Source organism: Haliotis rufescens, unplaced genomic scaffold (genome assembly GCF_023055435.1).
Source record: "Haliotis rufescens isolate VD_foot unplaced genomic scaffold, xgHalRufe1.0.p SCAF_17, whole genome shotgun sequence".
In the NCBI taxonomy this organism is placed as follows: Eukaryota; Metazoa; Mollusca; class Gastropoda; order Lepetellida; family Haliotidae; genus Haliotis; species Haliotis rufescens.
In genome coordinates, this window is record NW_025963857.1 from 2,383,228 (window position 1) to 2,404,663 (window position 21,436).

The window sequence follows — 21,436 nt, forward strand, 5'->3', positions numbered from 1 at the left end:
GGTGAACAGTACTGACTACGTGAAATATCTAGACCACAATTTAGGATTTTCTTCAGCCTTTAGGGCTAAGGTATTAGGGAGAAAAAAAACATTCCTACTACCTGTAATACTTCAATCATTTTTGGTCTGCAGATTTTATTGCCTTCATTCCTGATACGGAGTACATCTTTGAGAACAGGACCGAAAACTGTGTCACATTGATGCGGGCAGGAACTGCGAATGGCGATATCACAGTTTCCTACACCATCGGAGGAATAGGAATCACATCCCCTGAAGATTTTGTGTCTGGGGATTTCCAAATAGTTTATCCTCCAGCTTCAAGCACAATAAAAATCAACGTAACATTTAATGATAACACAGTAAGTTCTTGTTCAAATGGTCTGACATATTTCCTATCACTTGAGAACCTATTTTTCATTTTTTTAGATTGGATTGCTACACATGACAGAATACGCTAATGTTCAAAGCACATTGATCGATCCCATTGTGAAAACGACATGATTAACAGGATTGATGTGACATTGTGGTTGTACCGTTTCATTCACAGGAACCTCTGAGCGTTTTGAAAATTAGTATATATTCTGACATGTGCTTAGAAAATTCGTAAGTGACAAACATAAAATGATAATCAATGACCTAAAATGGGACAAAAATTACAACGTTGCACATTTGAAAGATATATATTAGGTCTGTAAACTACACATTTGTTTCATTATATGATGAAATCACTGAAATAAAAATATCCAAATACATGTTTGTCCATGTAGTTGAACAGCATTTCAACACCATATCAACGAATATTCGTTAAGCAGGGGGCTGTGTGGTACACATGGGTTAAACAGTTCGCTCGTCCCGTCGAAGACACGGTTTCGATTCTCCACATGGGTAAAATGTGTGAAGCCCGTTTCTGGTGTCCGCCGCCATGATATTGCTAGACTATTGCAAAAAAACCGGTGGAAAACAATACTCATTCACTCACTCATGTTAAGGAGAATCTATTTCATGTGATTTAAAAGTGGGAAAACGAGTAATTCAGAATGAATACATCACATCAGATTTATTTGTTTGCTGTTTAATGTCACAGTCATAAATTGTTAAGCTATATGACGGCGTATTGCAAATAACGTAGTCTTTACTTGACAAACAATAATTGATAGTATAATAAAAGCGACAAAACTTTTTCCATATTTGTAAGAAAAGAGATAGAATTCCGCATGTGCCAATTAGACGTCAATAAAGGATCCATGACTTCCGACTTCCATATTGTCTCATTGAATGTTGTTATGTTACATAAGCCTTATTAACCTCACTCATTCTTCATTTAGATCTGTAACACTGAATCACGACTGATAAATGTGACCCTCACAAGTGTTGATAAAGGATCTTTAGTTACCACGCCTGTCAGCAAGTTTGTCCAGGTGCTCGATGACGATGGTGGTGAGTCAATATAATTAATAAAACTATTCAATACCCTTTAATATGCTAATCTATTTTTTCCCTACATACAGTGGTATCTAAAAATGTTAGATCTAATAAAGGTAAATATCAAGTTCAAATGTCATTATAAATTTGTCTCGTTGCATCATTTCATTCAATTTAATTGGAAGTAATACACGGGAAACGTTGTACACTGTTTCTGTAAATAAAGTGCCTTTCAACGGTAATTTTCTTGTCCTTTACATGTATGTGCCCAGTGAAGAATACAATATGTCATGAGTCAGCTTCTGATGTTGTTATATTAAGTATTAGCATTACGAATACAAAATGTTGAAAAACATGTATGTAAATGATGATGCAAAAAGCGGTTTCGTGTCTTTTGGGGTTATCATGGATGCAAATACTGTTGTAAATTTAAAGAAACGACCTCGTATTATATTATCCGCCCATATAATTAGTTTGGCACATATCATAAGGTCAAATATCAAGGTCATGTGTCATAATTTTTCACTTGTCTAATCAACTGACTGTTGTTTGTTCTAATTATATTTGAATGGTTGCCTTTCATTGAACCCCATCATGAACCATCAGAGTTTCAAGATTGCAGCCAATGTGTGGAGGTTGTTTTATTTGTGATCTGCTTCAGAGTGGACCGAATGGACAGCTATACTAGGCGTCTGTGATTGTGCCACTAGCACCCAACCACGGACAAGGAATAGAACATGTGATGACAAAGGACAGTCATTTCGAACCTGTGTTGGAGACTCGAGCGTGATGGACACCATCGATTGTTCAGGCGATCCACGTTGTACCACCGCAGGTGATACTTGTATTTGTTGGTTCTGAAAGCTGATTCTTATGATCTCTCACGACCACTTCCCCTCGAAGTTCAAAAAGCCAGCATCCAAAGGAAATTTGATTTGGAAATCTGTTCTTAATGGAGCTTATGAACAAAGAATATTAAAAGCTTGCGGTTTGTGTCCGATTTTGAGTGTTTAAAATCTGAGATCAATTTCGAGCAATTGCGCGAGGAGATTTTGTGCTCCTTCTCTCGGGATATCAGAGTAAAGTGTGTGATCCATGCGTGTTTATGCCGCGTTATTATCACTTAAAAAACCCTAAGTTAAGTCAAGAGTAAAACATTCATACATGGTATGTCATTGTATAATTCATATCCATCTAATACCATTAGTATAAATATACTTGAAATAAGAGCACGCATTTGTTCACTCTTTGCTTTTATTTCCCCGACTACAGCTTTGACAACAACGACATCAATACCAACAACAGCACTTCCCACAACTACGACTTCAGTTGAAACAACAACCATGATAGCATTATCAACTACAACGCCATCGCCAACCACAACCACGTCATCAGGACCCACCACAACACCCTCACTTACCACAACAACAAGATTAATACCGCCCACAACACCATCACTAACCTCAACCACATCAGTGCCAACCACAACACAATCACTAACCACAACTACGACTTTCCAACCAACCACAAAATCATCGACCACCACAACTACGACGTCAGTACCGACCACAAAACCTTCACAAACAACAACTACGATTTTAAAACCCACCACAACACCACCACTTACAACTTCAACATCTTCACCAACCACAACACCCTCATTTACCACAACATCGATATCGATACCATCTGCAACACATTCACCAACCACAACCACAACCACGATGTTAGAACCAACCACAACACAATCACCAACCACAACTAGGACATCAGTACCAACCACAACACCCTCACTTACCACAACTTCCATATCGATAACATCTGTAACACCTTCACCAACCACAACAACGACGTCAATACCAACCACAACACCATCACAAACCACAACTACGGCATCAGTAACACCCCCAACACCTTCATCAATCACAACTACATCATTGCAAACCACAACACCCTCACTTACCGCAACTACGACATCGATAACAACTACAACACCTTCCCCAACCACAACTACGACATCAATACCAACACCAACACCATCACAAACCACAACTACGATGGCAATACCGACCACAACACCATCACAAACCACACCTACGACATCAGTACCAACCACAACACCATCACAAACCACAACTACGATGGCATTACAGACTACAACACCATCACAAACCACACCAACGACATCAGTACCGACCACAACACCATCACAAACCACAACAACGACATCAGTACCAACCACAACACCATCACAAACCACAACTACGACATCAGTACCAACCAAAACACCATCACAAACCACAACTACGATGGCAATACCGACCACAACTCCATCACAAACCACAACTACGACATCAGAACCAACCACAACACCATCACAAACTACAACTACGATGGCAATACCGACCACAACACCATCACAAACCACAACTACGACATCAGTACCAACCACAACACCCTCATTTACCACAACTACGACATCGATAACAACTACAACACCTTCCCCAACCACAACTACGACATCAATACAAACCACAACACCATCACAAACCACACCTACGACATCAGAACCAACCACAACACCATCACAAACCACAACTACGATGGCAATACCGACTACAACACCATCACAAACCACAACAACGACATCAGTACCAACCACAACACCCTCATTTACCACAACTACGACATCGATAACAACTACAACACCTTCACCAACCACAACTACGACATCAATACCAACCACAACACCATCACAAACCCCAACTACGACATCAGTACCAACCACAACACCATCACAAACCACAACTACGATGGCAATACCGACCACAACACCATCACAAACCACAACTACGACATCAGTACCAACCACAACACCCTCATTTACCACAACTTCGCCATCGATACCAACCACAACACCTTCACCAACCACAACTACGACATCACTACCAACCACAACACCATCACCAACCACAACTACGACATCAGTACCAACCACAACACCATCACAAACCACACCTACGACATCAGTACCAAACACAACACCATCACAAACCACAATTACGATGGCAATACCGACCACAACACCATCACAAACCACAACTACGACATCAGTACCAACTACAACACCATCACAAACCACAACTACGACATCAGTACCAACCACAACACCATCACAAACCATAACTACGATGGCAATACCGACCACAACACCATCACAAACCACAACTACGACATCAATACCAACCACAACACCATCACAAACCACACCTACGACATCAGTACCAACCACGACACCATCACAAACCACAACTACGACATCAGTACCAACCACAGCACCATCACAAACCACAACTACGACATCAATACCAACCACAGCACCATCACAAACAACAACTACGATGGCAATACCGACCACAACACCATCACAAACCACAACTACGACATCAGTACCAACCACAACACCATCACAAACCACAACTACGACATCAATACCAACCACAGCACCATCACAAACCACAACTACGATGGCAATACCGACCACAACACCATCACAAACCACAACTACGACATCAGTACCAACCACAACACCATCACAAACCACAACTACGACATCAATACCAACCACAACACCATCACAAACCACAACTACGATGGCAATACCGACCACAACACCATCACAAACCACACCTACGACATCAGTACCAACCACAACACCATCACAAACCACAACTACGACATCAGTACCAACCACAACACCATCACAAACCACAACTACGATGGCAATACCGACCACAACACCATCACAAACCACAACAACGACATCAGTACCAACCACAACACCATCACAAACCACACCTACGACATCAGTACCAACCACAACACCATCACAAACCACAACTACGACATCAATACCAACCACAACACCATCACAAACCACAACTACGATGGCAATACCGACCACAACACCATCACAAACCACACCTACGACATCAGTACCAACCACAACACCATCACAAACCACAACTACGACATCAGTACCAACCACAACACCATCACAAACCACAACTACGATGGCAATACCGACCACAACACCATCACAAACCACAACAACGACATCAGTACCAACCACAACACCATCACAAACCACACCTACGACATCAGTACCAACCACAACACCATCACAAACCACAACTACGATGGCAATACCGACCACAACACCATCACAAACCACAACTACGACATCAGTACCAACCACAGCACCATCACAAACCACAACAACGACATCAGTACCAACCACAACACCATCACAAACCACATCTACGACATCAATACCAACCACAACACCATCACAAACCACAACTACGACATCAGTTACAACCACAACACCATCACAAACCATAACTACGACGGCAATACCGACCACAACACCATCACAAACCACAACAACTACATTAATACCAACCACAACACCATCACAAACCACAACTACGACAACAGCACCAACCACTACACCATCACAAACCTCAACTACGACATCAATATCGACCACAACACCATCACAAACAACAACTACGATGGCAATACCAACCACAACACCATCACAAACCACAACTACGACATCAGTTCCAACCACAACACCCTCATTTACCACAACTTCGCCATCGATACCAACGGCAACACCTTCATCAACCACAACTAAGACATCACTACCAACCACAACACCTTCACCAACCACAACTACGGCATCAGTAACAACCACAACACCTTCACTAACCACAACTACGACATTACAACCAACCACAACACCATCACCAACAACTACGACATCAGTACCGACCACAACACCGTCACTAACTACGACAACTTGGGCAGCATGGTCGGCACCAACACCATGGACAGCATGGACAGCGCCAACACCATGGACATCATGGACGGCACCAACACCATGGACAGCATGGACAGCGCCAACACCATGGACAGCCTGGACGGCATCAACACCATGGACAGCATGGACGGCATCAACACCATGGACAGCATGGGCGGCACCAACACCATGGACAGCCTGGACGGCATCAACACCATGGACAGGCTGGTCGGCACCAACACCATGGACAGGCTGGTCGGCATCAACACCATGGACAGCATGGACGGCATCAACACCATGGACAGCATGGACGGCATCAACACCATGGACAGCATGGACGGCACCAACACCATGGACAGCATGGACGGCACCAACACCATGGACAGGCTGGTCGGCACCAACACCATGGACAGGCTGGTCGGCACCAACTCCATGGACAGCATGGACGGCATCAACACCATGGACAAAATGGACGGCACCAACACCATGGACAGCATGGACGGCATCAACACCATGGACAGAATGGACGGCACCAACACCATGGACAGGCTGGTCGGCACCAACACCATGGACAGGCTGGTCGGCACCAACACCATGGACAGCATGGACAGCGCCGACACCATGGACAGGCTGGTCGGCACCAACACCATGGACAGCATGGACAGCGCCGACACCATGGACAGCCTGGGCGGCACCAACACCAAGGACAGTTTGGACGGCACCAGCACCATGGACATCATGGACGGCACCAACACCATGGACACGCTGGACGGCACCATCACCATGGGCAGATTGGTCCGCACCAACACCATGGACAGATTGGTCAACGTCCAGTAAGTTTGGTACTGTACTCTTCATACTCAGATATATGTGCATCATTCTTACGATTATATGAGCATGAAGTAGTATCATATTCCACGACATGTACAATGGACCAACCATGTAATGTTCAGGCGAAGGGTGAGATTGAGACGGGGAAAGCGGAGGCGGGGTATCATGGATTCATTTCGAAAACAAGCACACAAAACCAACAAAAATCCTAAGACAACCCAAACCGCAACCCCGACCGCAGTCCAACCCACACGCCAGAGACGGTACCACATGTCTCATGCCCCCTCCTCTCTCTCCTGTCAGGATGCTACGGCCCCTGGGGCTGTTGGGAACCAGGGACGTGCTCTGTGTCCTGTGGGGAGGGCGTGACGGTGGAGAAGCGGACCAGAGAGCTGCTGGAATTTGCCACTAGTGACTGTAACGGCCCACTTAAAGAGCACAGACAATCAGCCTGCAACATGGGTGAATGTGATGGGGACGCAGGTGAGAGCCAGATAGGGAGATACCATCAGATTGATTGCAATGTGCAATGTACATTTATCGCTTTTACAAGACTTGCACTTCAAATATTTTATTCTATTTTATCATCATCAGTATCATCATAACTATCATCATCAAAAAACATCATAAAAAAGTATATATACTACCGACACTAAATTAGGGAAGCTATCATTGAGGTGATATCAATAGAGAATACCGTACAAGAACAGGAATCTTCCGTTAAAAACCTGCTCTCTGCAGCCTTCCTGAAAGCAAGGCGACCTGTGAAGGGCGTGACCCTAACTGCTTACCACAGGCGGCAAAGATTAGGTTGGGCAAGGCAACACCAGCAAAGGACTGTGTTACAGTGTTACACCATGTTACAGACGAATCAAGGTTTTGCCTTAATGGCAGAAAATGTTGTTGCCGACGTAGCGGTGAGCGGTATGCCAGGGCAACAATTCTTGACCATGATCAGCATTTGACGGTTGTACCATAGTGTGGGGTGGTATCAAGCAGGGAACTTGATTTGGCTATTATGATAGGACATTTGACTGCCTAGTGACATGTTGACGAAATTTTGCTTCCTGTCGTTCTCGGCTTCCGTCAGTCGTGCCAGGTTTTCGCTGTTCACTTTCTGTGAGATTGTGATGGCATGCAAATGAACACCCAGGTGATGTTGATGTCTTTCTGCCCCAGACTCTCACGTGTTGTGTTTTAGCGATGTTTCCATCTGCAGTACCTCATTCTTTTAACATTAATCAATCCCAGGCCATGCAGAAACTACCAATTCATATCTGATATTAATTTTGTATGGATGGCGGCAACACTCTGTCAGATATTTACTGATGTCGGCAACACTCTGTCAGATATTTACTGATGTCGGCAACACTCTGTCCGATATTTACTGATGTCGGCAACACTCTGTCAGATTTTTACTGATGTCGGCAACACTCTGTCCGATATTTACTGATGTCGGCAACACTCTGTCCGATATTTACTGATGTCGGCAACACTCTGTCCGATATTTACTGATGTCGGCAACACTCTGTCAGATATTTACTGATGTCGGCAACACTCTGTCAGATATTTACTGATGTCGGCAACACTCTGTCAGAAATTAATTGATGTCAGCAACACTCTGTCAGATATTTACTGATATCGGCAACAATCTGTCAGATATTTACTGATGTCGGCAACACTCTGTCAGATATTTACGATTTTACTACTTCTGCGTTTCGTTTTTTGCACAGTATACAAAAATATATAAAGAGATATATTTATCTCACCTTACATTAAAATACTAGCTTCTGATTGGTTAAGGAGCGGGCAATTATTTTCCATGGTAGCCTGCTCATGTATCCCGCTTAGAAATCAATCGGAACACACCCTAGGTAACTTGCTTACCTCGCATATATATCCTTGAGCTGAAATGAACAAATGTTTATCCCAATGCATTACATAAAGAGAAGTAACTCGTATCGTTTGCGTCGTCTGCTAGCTGTAAAAATGGCTGAATCGAAGCGTTTAACTCCGTAAACTTCAGACATATACTGCGGGTCCGTATCAATGAATGTCCGTGAGAAAAAAAATGTTGTCAACCGATCCTTCGGGTCATTTGATGTGATGTAACCTGTGTGTGTGCCGAAGTATTCCCCTCATGGCGGCTCGGGGTACATCGGCCCACACGCAGGGTACATCACACCTCATAGCCTTCGAGATCGGTTGACAACTTATAATGTATTATTTGACAATGATTGTTGCATTGGGCATTGACTTTTTTGTATTGATATCGTTACTAAGCACGTACATGGAATGTCTATTGACTGTGGCGTAAAATCAACAGCTTGCAATCACTTTCTTGAATGGAAACAAGATAAAGTACCATTGATTGTGTGGCGCGCTTCTTTCCAAAACAGGTCCTAAATGGGACTGTGAGTGAGTGTGTTTTATCGCCGGTTTGAACTGTAACATCTCAACATATGGGAGGAAAGTCCGACGTTTTGCTGATCTTAGACGTTGAAAATCATATGAACGGATCAGTGAAAATCAGTGATGACAAAGATGAAAGAGGGGAAAGTGGGCGAAATATCATGTCAAAGTCCTGATGATAGCTGTCCAATAAGGATTTTTGGAATGTTATTCTTTTTAGGTAAATAGGATTTTTACATATCTTCTTTTTTAACCAAAGCTTGCTCCAGTCTCCCCTTACATATGTGATCTGATAATCTGTGAATATCATGTGTCTGCTGGCATGTAAATGGATTCATCCAATACTTCTTACTGCACGTGGCAAATGCGCCTTTTCGTCCCGTGTACATTCCGAATTGGTCATTAACAACCCACGCTTGTCGTAAGAGGCGACTAACGTGATCGGGTGGTCAGGGTCGCTGATTTTGTTGACATGTCATCGTATCCCAACTGTGTAGATCGATGCTCATGATTTCAATCACTGGATTATCTGGTCCAGACTCGATTATTTACAGATTGCCGTCCATATAGCTGGAATCTTGCTGAGTGCGATGCTAAACAACAAACAAACAATCAAAAAGGTGCGCCTTCCAAATATAAAAAAACAAAACAATTGTATTTCTACAGATGTTGACGAGTGGACAGTGTGGGCTGGAGTGTCCCCGTGCTCAGCGACGTGCAGTGGCTATATGACCCAGAACCGTTACAGAGAGTGTACGGTACCAACGGGCTGCTCCTGGGACCTGATCCAGTCCAGACAAATGCCATGCTCCCATCCATGCTGGTAGTCTCCCAGTCAGGACGGAGGTGTGTATTTAATAGCCGTGAAACTATCACAGATATATACCTGTCTTCATGTGTGAAACTATCACAGATATGTACTTTTCTCCATCTGTGAAACTATCACAGATATGTACTTGTCCTCATCTGTGAGACTATCACAGGGGGTACTTGTTCTCATCTGTGAAACTATCACAGGTATGTGCTTGTCCCCATCTGTGAAACCATCACAGATATATACCTGTCTTCATGTGTGAAACTTTCACAGATATGTACTTGTCTCCATCTGTGAAACTATCACAGGTATGTACTTGTCCTCATCTGTGAGACTATCACAGGGGGTACTTGTCCTCATCTGTGAAACTATCAAAGGTATGCACTTGTCCCCATCTGTGAAACCATCACAGATATATACCTGTCTTCATGTGTGAAACTATCACAGATATGTACTTGTCTCCATCTGTGAAACTATCACAGGTATGTACTTGTCCTCATCTGTGAGACTATCACAGGGGGTACTTGTTCTCATCTGTGAAACTATCACAGGTATGTACTTGTCTCCATCTGTGAAACTATCACAGATATGTACTTGTCTCCATCTGTGAAACTATCACAGGTATGTACTTGTCCTCATCTGTGAGACTATCACAGGTATGTACTTGTCCTCATCTGTGAAACCATCACAGGTATGTACTTGTCCCTAACTGTGAAACCATCACAGGTATGTACTTGTCCTCATCTGTTAAACTATCACAGGTATGTACTTGTCTTCATCTGTTAAACTATCACAGATATGTATTTGTCCTCATCTGTTAAGCCATCACAGGTATGTACTTGTCTTCATCTGTTAAACTATCACAGATATATACCTGTCCTCATCTGTTAAACTATCACAGGTATGTACTTGTCTTCATCTGTTAAACTATCACAGGTATGTATTTGTCCTCATCTGTGAGACTATCACAGGGGGTACTTGTCCTCACCTGTAAAACCATCACAGGTATGTACTTGTCCCCATCTGTGAAACCATCACAGATATATACCTGTCCTCATGTGTGAAACTATCACAGATATGTACTTGTCTCCATCTGTGAAACTATCATAGGTATGTACTTGTCCTCATCTGCGAGACTATCACAGGTATGTACTTGTCCCCATCTGTGAAACCATCACAGGTATGTACTTGTCCTCATCTGTGAGACCATCACAGGTATGTACTTGTCTCCATCTGTGAAACTATCACAGATATATACCTGTCCTCATGTGTAAAACTATCACAGATATGTACTTGTCCCCATCTGTGAAACCATCACAGGTATGTACTTGTCCTCATATGTGAAACTATCACAGGGGGTACTTGTCCTCATCTGTGAAACTATCAAAGGTATGCACTTGTCCCCATCTGTGAAACCATCACAGATATATACCTGTCTTCATGTGTGAAACTATCACAGATATGTACTTGTCTCCATCTGTGAAACTATCACAGGTATGTACTTGTCCTCATCTGTGAGACTATCACAGGGGGTACTTGTTCTCATCTGTGAAACTATCACAGGTATGTGCTTGTCCCCATCTGTGAAACCATCACAGATATATACCTGTCTTCATGTGTGAAACTTTCACAGATATGTACTTGTCTCCATCTGTGAAACTATCACAGGTATGTACTTGTCCTCATCTGTGAGACTATCACAGGGGGTACTTGTCCTCATCTGTGAAACTATCAAAGGTATGCACTTGTCCCCATCTGTGAAACCATCACAGATATATACCTGTCTTCATGTGTGAAACTATCACAGATATGTACTTGTCTCCATCTGTGAAACTATCACAGGTATGTACTTGTCCTCATCTGTGAGACTATCACAGGGGGTACTTGTTCTCATCTGTGAAACTATCACAGGTATGTACTTGTCTCCATCTGTGAAACTATCACAGATATGTACTTGTCTCCATCTGTGAAACTATCACAGGTATGTACTTGTCCTCATCTGTGAGACTATCACAGGTATGTACTTGTCCTCATCTGTGAAACCATCACAGATATGTACTTGTCTCCATCTGTGAAACTATCACAGGTATGTACTTGTCCTCATCTGTGAAACTATCACAGGTATGTACTTGTCCTCATCTGTGAAACCATCACAGGTATGTACTTGTCCCTAACTGTGAAACCATCACAGGTATGTACTTGTCCTCATCTGTTAAACTATCACAGGTATGTACTTGTCTTCATCTGTTAAACTATCACAGATATGTATTTGTCCTCATCTGTTAAGCCATCACAGGTATGTACTTGTCTTCATCTGTTAAACTATCACAGATATATACCTGTCCTCATCTGTTAAACTATCACAGGTATGTACTTGTCTTCATCTGTTAAACTATCACAGGTATGTATTTGTCCTCATCTGTGAGACTATCACAGGGGGTACTTGTCCTCACCTGTAAAACCATCACAGGTATGTACTTGTCCCCATCTGTGAAACCATCACAGATATATACCTGTCCTCATGTGTGAAACTATCACAGATATGTACTTGTCTCCATCTGTGAAACTATCATAGGTATGTACTTGTCCTCATCTGCGAGACTATCACAGGTATGTACTTGTCCCCATCTGTGAAACCATCACAGGTATGTACTTGTCCTCATCTGTGAAACCATCACAGGTATGTACTTGTCTCCATCTGTGAAACTATCACAGATATATACCTGTCCTCATGTGTAAAACTATCACAGATATGTACTTGTCCCCATCTGTGAAACCATCACAGATATATACCTGTCCTCATATGTGAAACTATCACAGGTATGTACTTGTCTCCATCTGTGAAACTATCACAGGTATGTATTTGTCCTCATCTGTGAGACTATCACAGGCATGTACTTGTCCCCATCTGTGAAACTATCACAAATATGTACTTGTCTCCATCTGTGAAACTATCACAGGTATGTACTTGTCCTCATCTGTGAAACCATCACAGATATATGTACTTGTCTCCATCTGTGAAACTATCACAGGTATGTACTTGTCTCCATCTGTGAAACTATCACAGATATGTACTTGTCTCCATCTGTGAAACTATCACAGATATGTACTTGTCTCCATCTGTGAAACCATCACAGGCATGTACTTGTCCTCATCTGTGAGACTACCACAGGCATGTACTTTTCCTCATCTGTGAAACTATCACAGGCATGTACTTGTCCTCATCTGTGAGACTATCACAGGTATGTACTTGTCCTCATCTATGAGACTGTCACAGGTATGTACTTGTCCCCATCTGTGAAACCATCACAGGTATGAACTTGTCCCCATCTGTGAAACCATCACAGGTATGTACTTGTCCTCATCTGTGAAACTATCACAGGTAGTGCTTGTCTCCATCTGTGAAACTATCACAGGTATGTATTTGTCCCCATCTGTGAAACCATCACAGGTATGTACTTGTCCCCATCTTTGAAACCATCACAGGTATGTACTTGTCCTCATCTGTGAAACTATTACAGGTATGTACGTGTCTCCATCTGTGAAACTATCACAGATATGTATTTGTCCTCATCTGTGAGACTATCACAGGGGGTACTTGTCCTCACCTGTGAAACTATCACAGGTATGTACTTGTCCCCATCTGTGAAACCATCACAGATATATACCTGTCCTCATGTGTGAAACTATCACAGATATGTATTTGTCCTCATCTGTGAAACTATCACAGATATGTATTTGTCCTCATCTGTGAGACTATCACAGGTATGTATTTGTCCTCATCTGTGAGACTATCACAGGTATGTACTTGAGTTACGTCGGTATGTTACCTTATCTCATAATTTCTGTTTATCAAACAGTTAATAGTTTTGTGTGACACAGATAAAATGAGACCAGGAGGTCTAGTGAGTATGAAACGAGGTGTGTTCTTTGTAAATTCTATTTTCCATTCTTTTCGCAGATCTACTCCTCCAGCAGAGATTGAAGATTTGAAGGTTTTTCAAAAACATAAATTGTGAATGTTACAACTGTTGGGTTATTGTTTATGTCCACTCCACACCGAGTCGATGAACCGTTGTATTGAAGCCACTTTCAACAAAGTATTAGCAAAGAGTTGTGAGTGTAGAGCACCCTGGCATTAACCGAGCAATATCACGTAGTGGGCCACAAAAATGGTCTTCACATAGTGTATAAGTTAGAGACACCCCCATCCCTCTCGGCGACGGACGAAACTTAAACATAACAAATCTACCCCGCTTCCCAATAGGAATTGTCGATCATGTTGCAAGGTTGCATCGATATGCATGCATTCAGTATCTACACGTTCTTGGTGAGCTAGTACATCGTCAGCGTGAAATGCCGGATGACCGTATGTTGATAAGGTCGTTATGGTTCGAAAAGATCAAGGTCAACGCTCAACCGATTATTCAGGTCCGACGATATGAAGTATACAGATCACTGAAACCTGATAATGATTAAAATCATAATGCATATTGATTAATCAAACAAGTTGTCAAGGTAACTTGATGTCGTTGGTTGGTTGGTTTGTTGTTTAACGCCTCACTCAGCAATATTCCAGCTATATGACGGCGGTCTGTAAATAATCGAGTCTGGACCAGACAATCCAGTGATTAATATCATGAACATCGATCCACGCAATTGGGATCGATGACATGCTTCAACCAAGGCAGCGAGCCTGACCACCCGATCCCGTTATTCGCCTTTTACGACAAGCATAGTCACCTTTTACGGCAAGCATGGGTTGCTGAAGACCTATTCTTCCCCGGAATCTTCATGGGTCTGGTAACTTGATGTCGTCGTGCGCATTAGGGTCAAGGTGACATTGTTCTCTCTCCCTTTCAAAATGTTGTATTTCTGTTATGGGGAGTGAAATCCAAACTTTTCACACAAAAAATTGTGAAAGAACATGAACACTCGTAGGCATTAAATAAATAAATACTTTGAAAGTCAGTATGTATCGGTTCTATCGTCAGCCTGTACCCCAGTACACTTTCAATCTTAACAAAATAGCGTTGAGTTTGGTGTTTGAGAAAACTGCTTCCTGTGCCTGATCAATTTAATAATTAAGAACACAACAAAATAAACGGTCTATACACATTTCATCGCACGTTACTATATCACAGAAGTATACATCCCTTTGACGAATCAATTATGTTCATGTACCTTTCAATTGACGTTAACGCAAGTATGTTCCACTGGCATTATACTGATTCGTCAGTACATATATGCTTATGGCGCCACCCGTGAAGATCCAGGTTAGAATAGATCTTCAGCAACCCATGGTTGTCGTAACAGGCGACTAACGGGTGGTCAGGCCCGCCGACTTGATTGATGCATGTCATCGTATCCCAAATGCTTTGATCGATGCGCATGATGTCAATCATTGGATTGTCTGGTCCAGGCTCGATTATTTACATAGCCGGACTATTGCGACAAACAAACAACCTTATGGCACGACCGCTTGCATATGTTGTGACAAGTTTGCACTCTCATGTAACGCATCTTTTAAATCAGTGATGTTTCGTGCACCTTCAAATATTTTATAAGAGAAATACGCTTCATCCGAGTGCCCTCCCTTCCGCCAGTCCAACACACAAACACGTCTTGTACTGACGATGCAATACATTCATCTTGACCTGTTACAAATGGAGTGGATGCAGCCTAACGTCACGCCCCGTTGATTAATGTTAGGCTGAACAAAGTACAACATGAGAATTGAGCTTCATACCATTTATCCAAGTGGGGAATGGAACCCATGCTTTCGGCGAGACGAGCGGACGCTTTTAACAACTAGGCTACCCTGTCGCACATATTGACACGTTCCGATGTTTGAATAAAATAATGATAATCAATTAATCAATTTGTTGGCTTACTAGATTCCCATTTCTAATAGATCCAATGTAAGGCTGGGTTTAACGGTAAGCTTGGTAGGCTTTCACCAGCTGTGCGGACTTACTGGTGTCACGCTTGAGATGTTTACTGTATTAGGGTAAAAAACAATTAGGTTTATGATACGCGTCTTGCCACAAAATGACAGTCAGTAAATTGAATTGACACTGTACACTACCAATTCGAAGGAAACCTTTAAAACTACTATCTGTCAAGGCATCCAAAATGTCGGTATCACCAGATTTTCCTTAAAAGATATGCAGACAAAAACAGCTTATTAGTAAATAAACCATATATATTATGTTTTAGAAATATGAAACGTCAGGTTAACCGATCTTGCTTATCAGAGAAACAGATTCCATTGAGCGTAAAAGACAAAACAGCAGTGAAAATTATATAAGTGGATCACTGAAAATCAGTGTTGACACCAGGTGTTCGCAAAAAGGGTAAGCATGGTTGTAAGGGTAAGCGTGGTTGTAAGGGTGAGCGTGGTTGTAAGGGTAAGCGTGGTTGTAAGGGTGAGCGTGGTTGTAAGGGTGAGAGTGGTTGTAAGGGTAAGCATGGTTGTAAGGGTAAGCATGGTTGTAAGGGTAAGCGTGGTTGTAAGGGTAAGCATGGTTGTAAGGGTAAGCATGGTTGTAAGTGTAAGCATGGTTGTAAGGGTAAGCATGGTTGTAAGGGTAAGCGTGGTTGTAAGGGTAAGCATGGTTGTAAGGGTGAGCATGGTTGTAAGGGTAAGCGTGGTTGTAAGGGTGAGCGTGGTTGTAAGGGTAAGCATGGTTGTAAGGGTAAGCATGGTTGTAAGGGTAAGCATGGTTGTAAGGGTAAGCATGGTTGTAAGGGTAAGCATGTTTGTAAGGGTAAGCATGGTTGTAAGGGTAAGCGTGGTTGTAAGGGTAAGCATGGTTGTAAGGGTAAGCATGGTTGTAAGGGTAAGCATGGTTGTTATGGTAAGCATGGTTGTAAGGGTAAACATTGTTGTAAGGGTAAGCATGGTTGTAAGGGTAAGCGTGGTTGTAAAGGTAAGCATGGTTGTTAGGGTAAGCATGGTTGTAAGGGTGAGCGAGGTTGTTAGGGTAAGCATGGTTGTAAGGGTAAGCATCGTTGTAAGGGTAAGCGTGGTTGTAAGGGTAATCATGGTTGTTAGGGTAAGCATGGTTGTAAGGGTAAGCGTGGTTGTTATGGTAAGCATGGTTGTAAGGGTAAGCATGGTTGTAAGGGTAAGCGTGGTTGTAAGGGTAAGCATGGTTGTAAGGGTAAGCGTGGTTGTAAGGGTAAGCATGGTTGTAAGGGTAAGCATGGTTGTAAGGGTAAGCGTGGTTGTAAGGGTAAGCGTGGTTGTAAGGGTAAGCATGGTTGTGGTTGTAAGGGTAAGCATGGTTGTTATGGTAAGCATGGTTGTAAGGGTAAGCATGGTTGTAAGGGTAAGCATGGTTGTCCAGCCCTTGCGGTAATTCCGCCATTCACACAATTTGGATGAAAACGGATGCGTTTGGGTCTGACTGCAGTACTATTGCCATGCGACTATAACTACCTTAGAACTATGGCTCGTAAAGTCTGAAAGTATATAAGGTGCAAACCCCTTAACTCGAACATCTTTAACTCAAGACGATGTAACGTAATAGCACCAACAAACACCAATAAACCATGGTCTATTATCGGCACTCCTGAATTCCGATCAAAGGATAATACGATCTATTGCTGATCGTTTTTGATAGTTTCAATGACCTCGAATATAGGTTCATGCGACAAATATATATGTAACATTTACTTCCCCAGTTGAAACAGCAAACGTGCCTGTATTGTGTCCAGTGGAATTCTATGGTGATCTGCCGACCACGCTGGGTTATATTGAACTGTCTCTACACAGAAGAACGTTTTCCCGTCTTCTTGGTTACTTCTCGAGACCATGCCGCAGCTCGCAAATTAGAGCTTTAGAATCACCGTCAGCTTCTATCTTAGGAGGTTAAATAAAGATCGCCGTTGTCGACAACAGATATAGTTTTCTGATGACTATTTTGCCGATGCAACTGACAGATATCTTGGTCTCCTTTTCAATTTACGTTTCTCGGGGAACCAGGACGGGCGTCATGTACGGCGGTCGGAAGCGAACCTCCCGATATAGACAGTGTAACATAGACACTGTTGATGACGTACTCCATCCACGCTGGAGACAAATGTGGTGGTATAGTTTAAAAAGTCGGTCATCATAGGCTCAATCAGGATACTGCGTCCACGTGTACTCATTTCAAGTTTAGTATGAACAATCTGAAATATTAATATGAGCGTGTTTAATAGTTGTGCATGTAAACAGACTGACCTTTAAACCAACAGGGCGGTGGGGTATCCTCGTGGTCATCTCGTTCGCTTGTCACAAAACAAAATATACATTTTCGAAATAAAACTTTGTAAACTTCAATTGGGAAATTATTAGTAAAACATACTCATACAATTTGTTGTTACATTATAATTTTGTAAAACATATATACATTGAAACCCGGTAAATATGGACAACTTTAAAGAACGAGGGAAATATTTCTTTAAGTCAAAGCGACAAAACCCTATAAATAACTATATCGTTAGTCTGTTAGATCTTTAAAACGCCCATAAAAGGCATTTCATGTTCGTTTTAATGTAATTTAATTTTTCTCAAACACTGAAAAGATTATGAGTGAGTGAGTTGGGTTTAACGCCGCTTTCAACAGTATTCCGGTTATATCAGGGCATGTCAGCTTAAGCTTGATGTGGGAGGAAAGCCCGAAGTGATGCAGGTTTTAGACGTTTACCATTTTGGTGAAACCCAGAACACGGGTATGGTGCTAACAAACCTAGAAAGATAATCGGGGCGAACAGGGATTCGAACCCACAATCATAGGTTTCTGTCGTGCCAAAGGGAGGCAACTGTGGGAGGAATAACTGAGTGAGCTAGGTTTAACGCTCTGACCCGTATAGCGACGTATCAGTTTCATGTGGGTCGCGTTTACCACTTTAGTGACATTCACTAGCACGGGTATGGTGCGGAGGGAACCGGGACTCGGACCCACCTCAACACTGGAATGAGTGAGTGTGGTTTTATATCACAGCGGGGGACACCAGAAATTGGCTTCAAACATTGACCCCATGTTTTGAATCGAACCCGGGTCTTCGGCGTAACGAGCGAACGCTTTAACCACCAGGCTACCCGACCTCCCCCTCAACACTGGAAGCGTGAGATATGCTGTCAACAACATGTACTCTTTGCTATGTGGCCTTTATCCTGAATAAACACGTGTGTCTGTACCAGGAAGCTTGTTTGGCATGGGTCGCCTCAGGGAGTTGAGAATGCAGTTTGAATACCAATGGTTCGTTCAGTGGAAGGTTGTGTTGTGAGGTTTAGTGCGTTTAGGTGGACTAAAATTGAAATGATCACCGATACGAAAATGTTTGGGTGAGCTGAATTTGTTTCATAAAGACTGTATGACTTCAACTTTCAAATAACAAACTTTCCATTTTTGTCGAGCAATATTCCAGAAATCCCAGGAAATAGTGTTTACATTTCACGACTTTTGAAGCACTACCGATCAGGCTCATTTTACAAAAAAATCAAAGAGCGTCATTAGTCGTTTGATCAGGGTTACAGTATTTAAGGTATCAAATTAGCTTACAAAAGGTTTAATGGATTAGAATAATAAGTGACAAAAATCATGTCCGACGTAATTCCAAATTTTGACATGTACCATAATAAGTTAACGTGTTTTTTTCAGGTGAACTATTGACTTGTCTTTGCAAGTGTTTGTGACGGGTGCCACCAGTGGAGTAGGATGCGCTAACATTTTCTGAACAGCTGATACCATCACTATTTGTTAGTGATTCATATACACATGTTTATGATACGGTCGGAATCGTACAGTGTGCTCCGCTTGCACCTGGCGTCGTCGCTAATTTTCATTGGTCCACTGGTGTGATTTTCACCACTGTTTCGCCGTTTGCGCCCAATGGAATCTATTTCGTCGGATAATGAAGGTCGTTACAATCAGATAGTTTTCTCTGAAAGCATTCTCTCAACCATCAAAAGACTCAGAGAAATGAACGCTTTTGGAGAACACGCCTTTTTGTTAACAGTCGTCACATGTCTGTATTTTTCTCGGAGGATAAACTGTATCACGATGATGTAATGCAGAAAATGCTAAAAGGTTCATGTTTTTTAGGAACGTAAAGACGTTTAAAAAAGTATGGCGCACTGTGATATTGAAATACCTTTGTTCTCAGTGCATAACTCTCTCACTGCGCATACGACGATGTATCAATTAATCGTCATTCGTGTACTCAGCGTAATATTGATCTACATTACCGATAAGGACACAGATATAAGTAAAATTATTATCTAATTTCTTTTCTCAGTGAAAATGATAGTTTTTGGTTTATACTGATTGGCTAGTTCATTCCAATTATTCCATTGTTTTAATGGTTTTAAAGTACCAACAGCAACGGGACGTCAAATGAACTCATTATTACAAAAAATATTGACGATAGATACATCCAAATTGTTCTACATGTTTTCAGAAATAAGACAATGGATTATATAAGAATAACCTACTCGCAACTATTAATGACGGGTAATCTGTCCCTCGTGAGTTAAAATTACAGCATACAGTTGAAGAACATGCAAGAATAATTCATTGTCAGATAATCCCCGTAGCTCGTAGAACTTGCTCTAATTAACCTCATTACAGTGTTCTGAACGTGGCTACATTGTCCCTTCAGTCGTGTCACACCTATTACTTCTTACATAAAACACATACTCCACAGAGCAGATCTTCAGGTATAACGATGCAGTTAATGAGGTCATTACAACACACGTGACGCAGACAGTATAAAACAATCCTGACTCACTCATATCACTGACGTTTGGAAATCACGTTACAATATTTCACGTGATGTTTCCCGTCGAGATCCCTGGTCAGCACAGGTCCCCATAACCCATGCGCGTCGTAACAACTGACTAATGAGAGTGGGTTGGTAACATAGCAGAACCTGGCTCACTCCTGATGACAATGTCCCCACGACGGCGTGGTCGATGTTCATGCAGTCAGCCACATGTTTGTCTGGCCCCTACCCATCGCGAAACGCCGATATATATTTCTCATTAAATACAAAATATAGCTAAAAACTTAGAACATATATAAACTGTTCTCTTTTTC

At 42.2% G+C, this 21,436-nt stretch overlaps 2 protein-coding genes across 2 annotated transcripts in view; both read left to right on the forward strand.

The window, feature by feature from the left end:
• The window catches only part of LOC124120069 (mucin-3A-like), a 35,334-nt gene extending 29,210 nt beyond the window's left edge, over positions 1–6,124 (forward strand). Inside the window, exons 20-23 of the mRNA XM_048397311.1 lie at positions 133–359; positions 3,188–3,653; positions 3,697–4,451; positions 4,493–6,124. Coding sequence (XP_048253268.1) covers positions 133–359; positions 3,188–3,653; positions 3,697–4,451; positions 4,493–6,124 — 3,080 coding nt within the window. The remainder of the gene's footprint in view (positions 1–132; positions 360–3,187; positions 3,654–3,696; positions 4,452–4,492) is intronic.
• Positions 6,125–6,192: 68 nt separating this feature from the next.
• LOC124125238 (major royal jelly protein 5-like) lies at positions 6,193–10,334 on the forward strand. Its single transcript, XM_046488545.2, has 3 exons — positions 6,193–7,122; positions 7,424–7,603; positions 10,199–10,334. Exons 1-2 carry the CDS (start codon positions 6,299–6,301, stop codon positions 7,530–7,532), a joined length of 933 nt encoding a protein of 310 aa, XP_046344501.2. The 5' UTR covers positions 6,193–6,298; the 3' UTR covers positions 7,533–7,603; positions 10,199–10,334.
• The last annotated feature ends 11,102 nt before the right edge of the window (positions 10,335–21,436 follow it).

Excerpts from the sequence above, each read along its gene's own strand:
- LOC124125238 (XM_046488545.2), top strand. The coding sequence starts at position 6,299 with ATGGTCGGCACCAACACCATGGACAGCATGGACAGCGCCAACACCATG. Across the intron at positions 7,123-7,423 it reads GACAGATTGGTCAACGTCCA|GATGCTACGGCCCCTGGGGC; the intron begins GTAAGTTTGGTA and ends CTCTCCTGTCAG.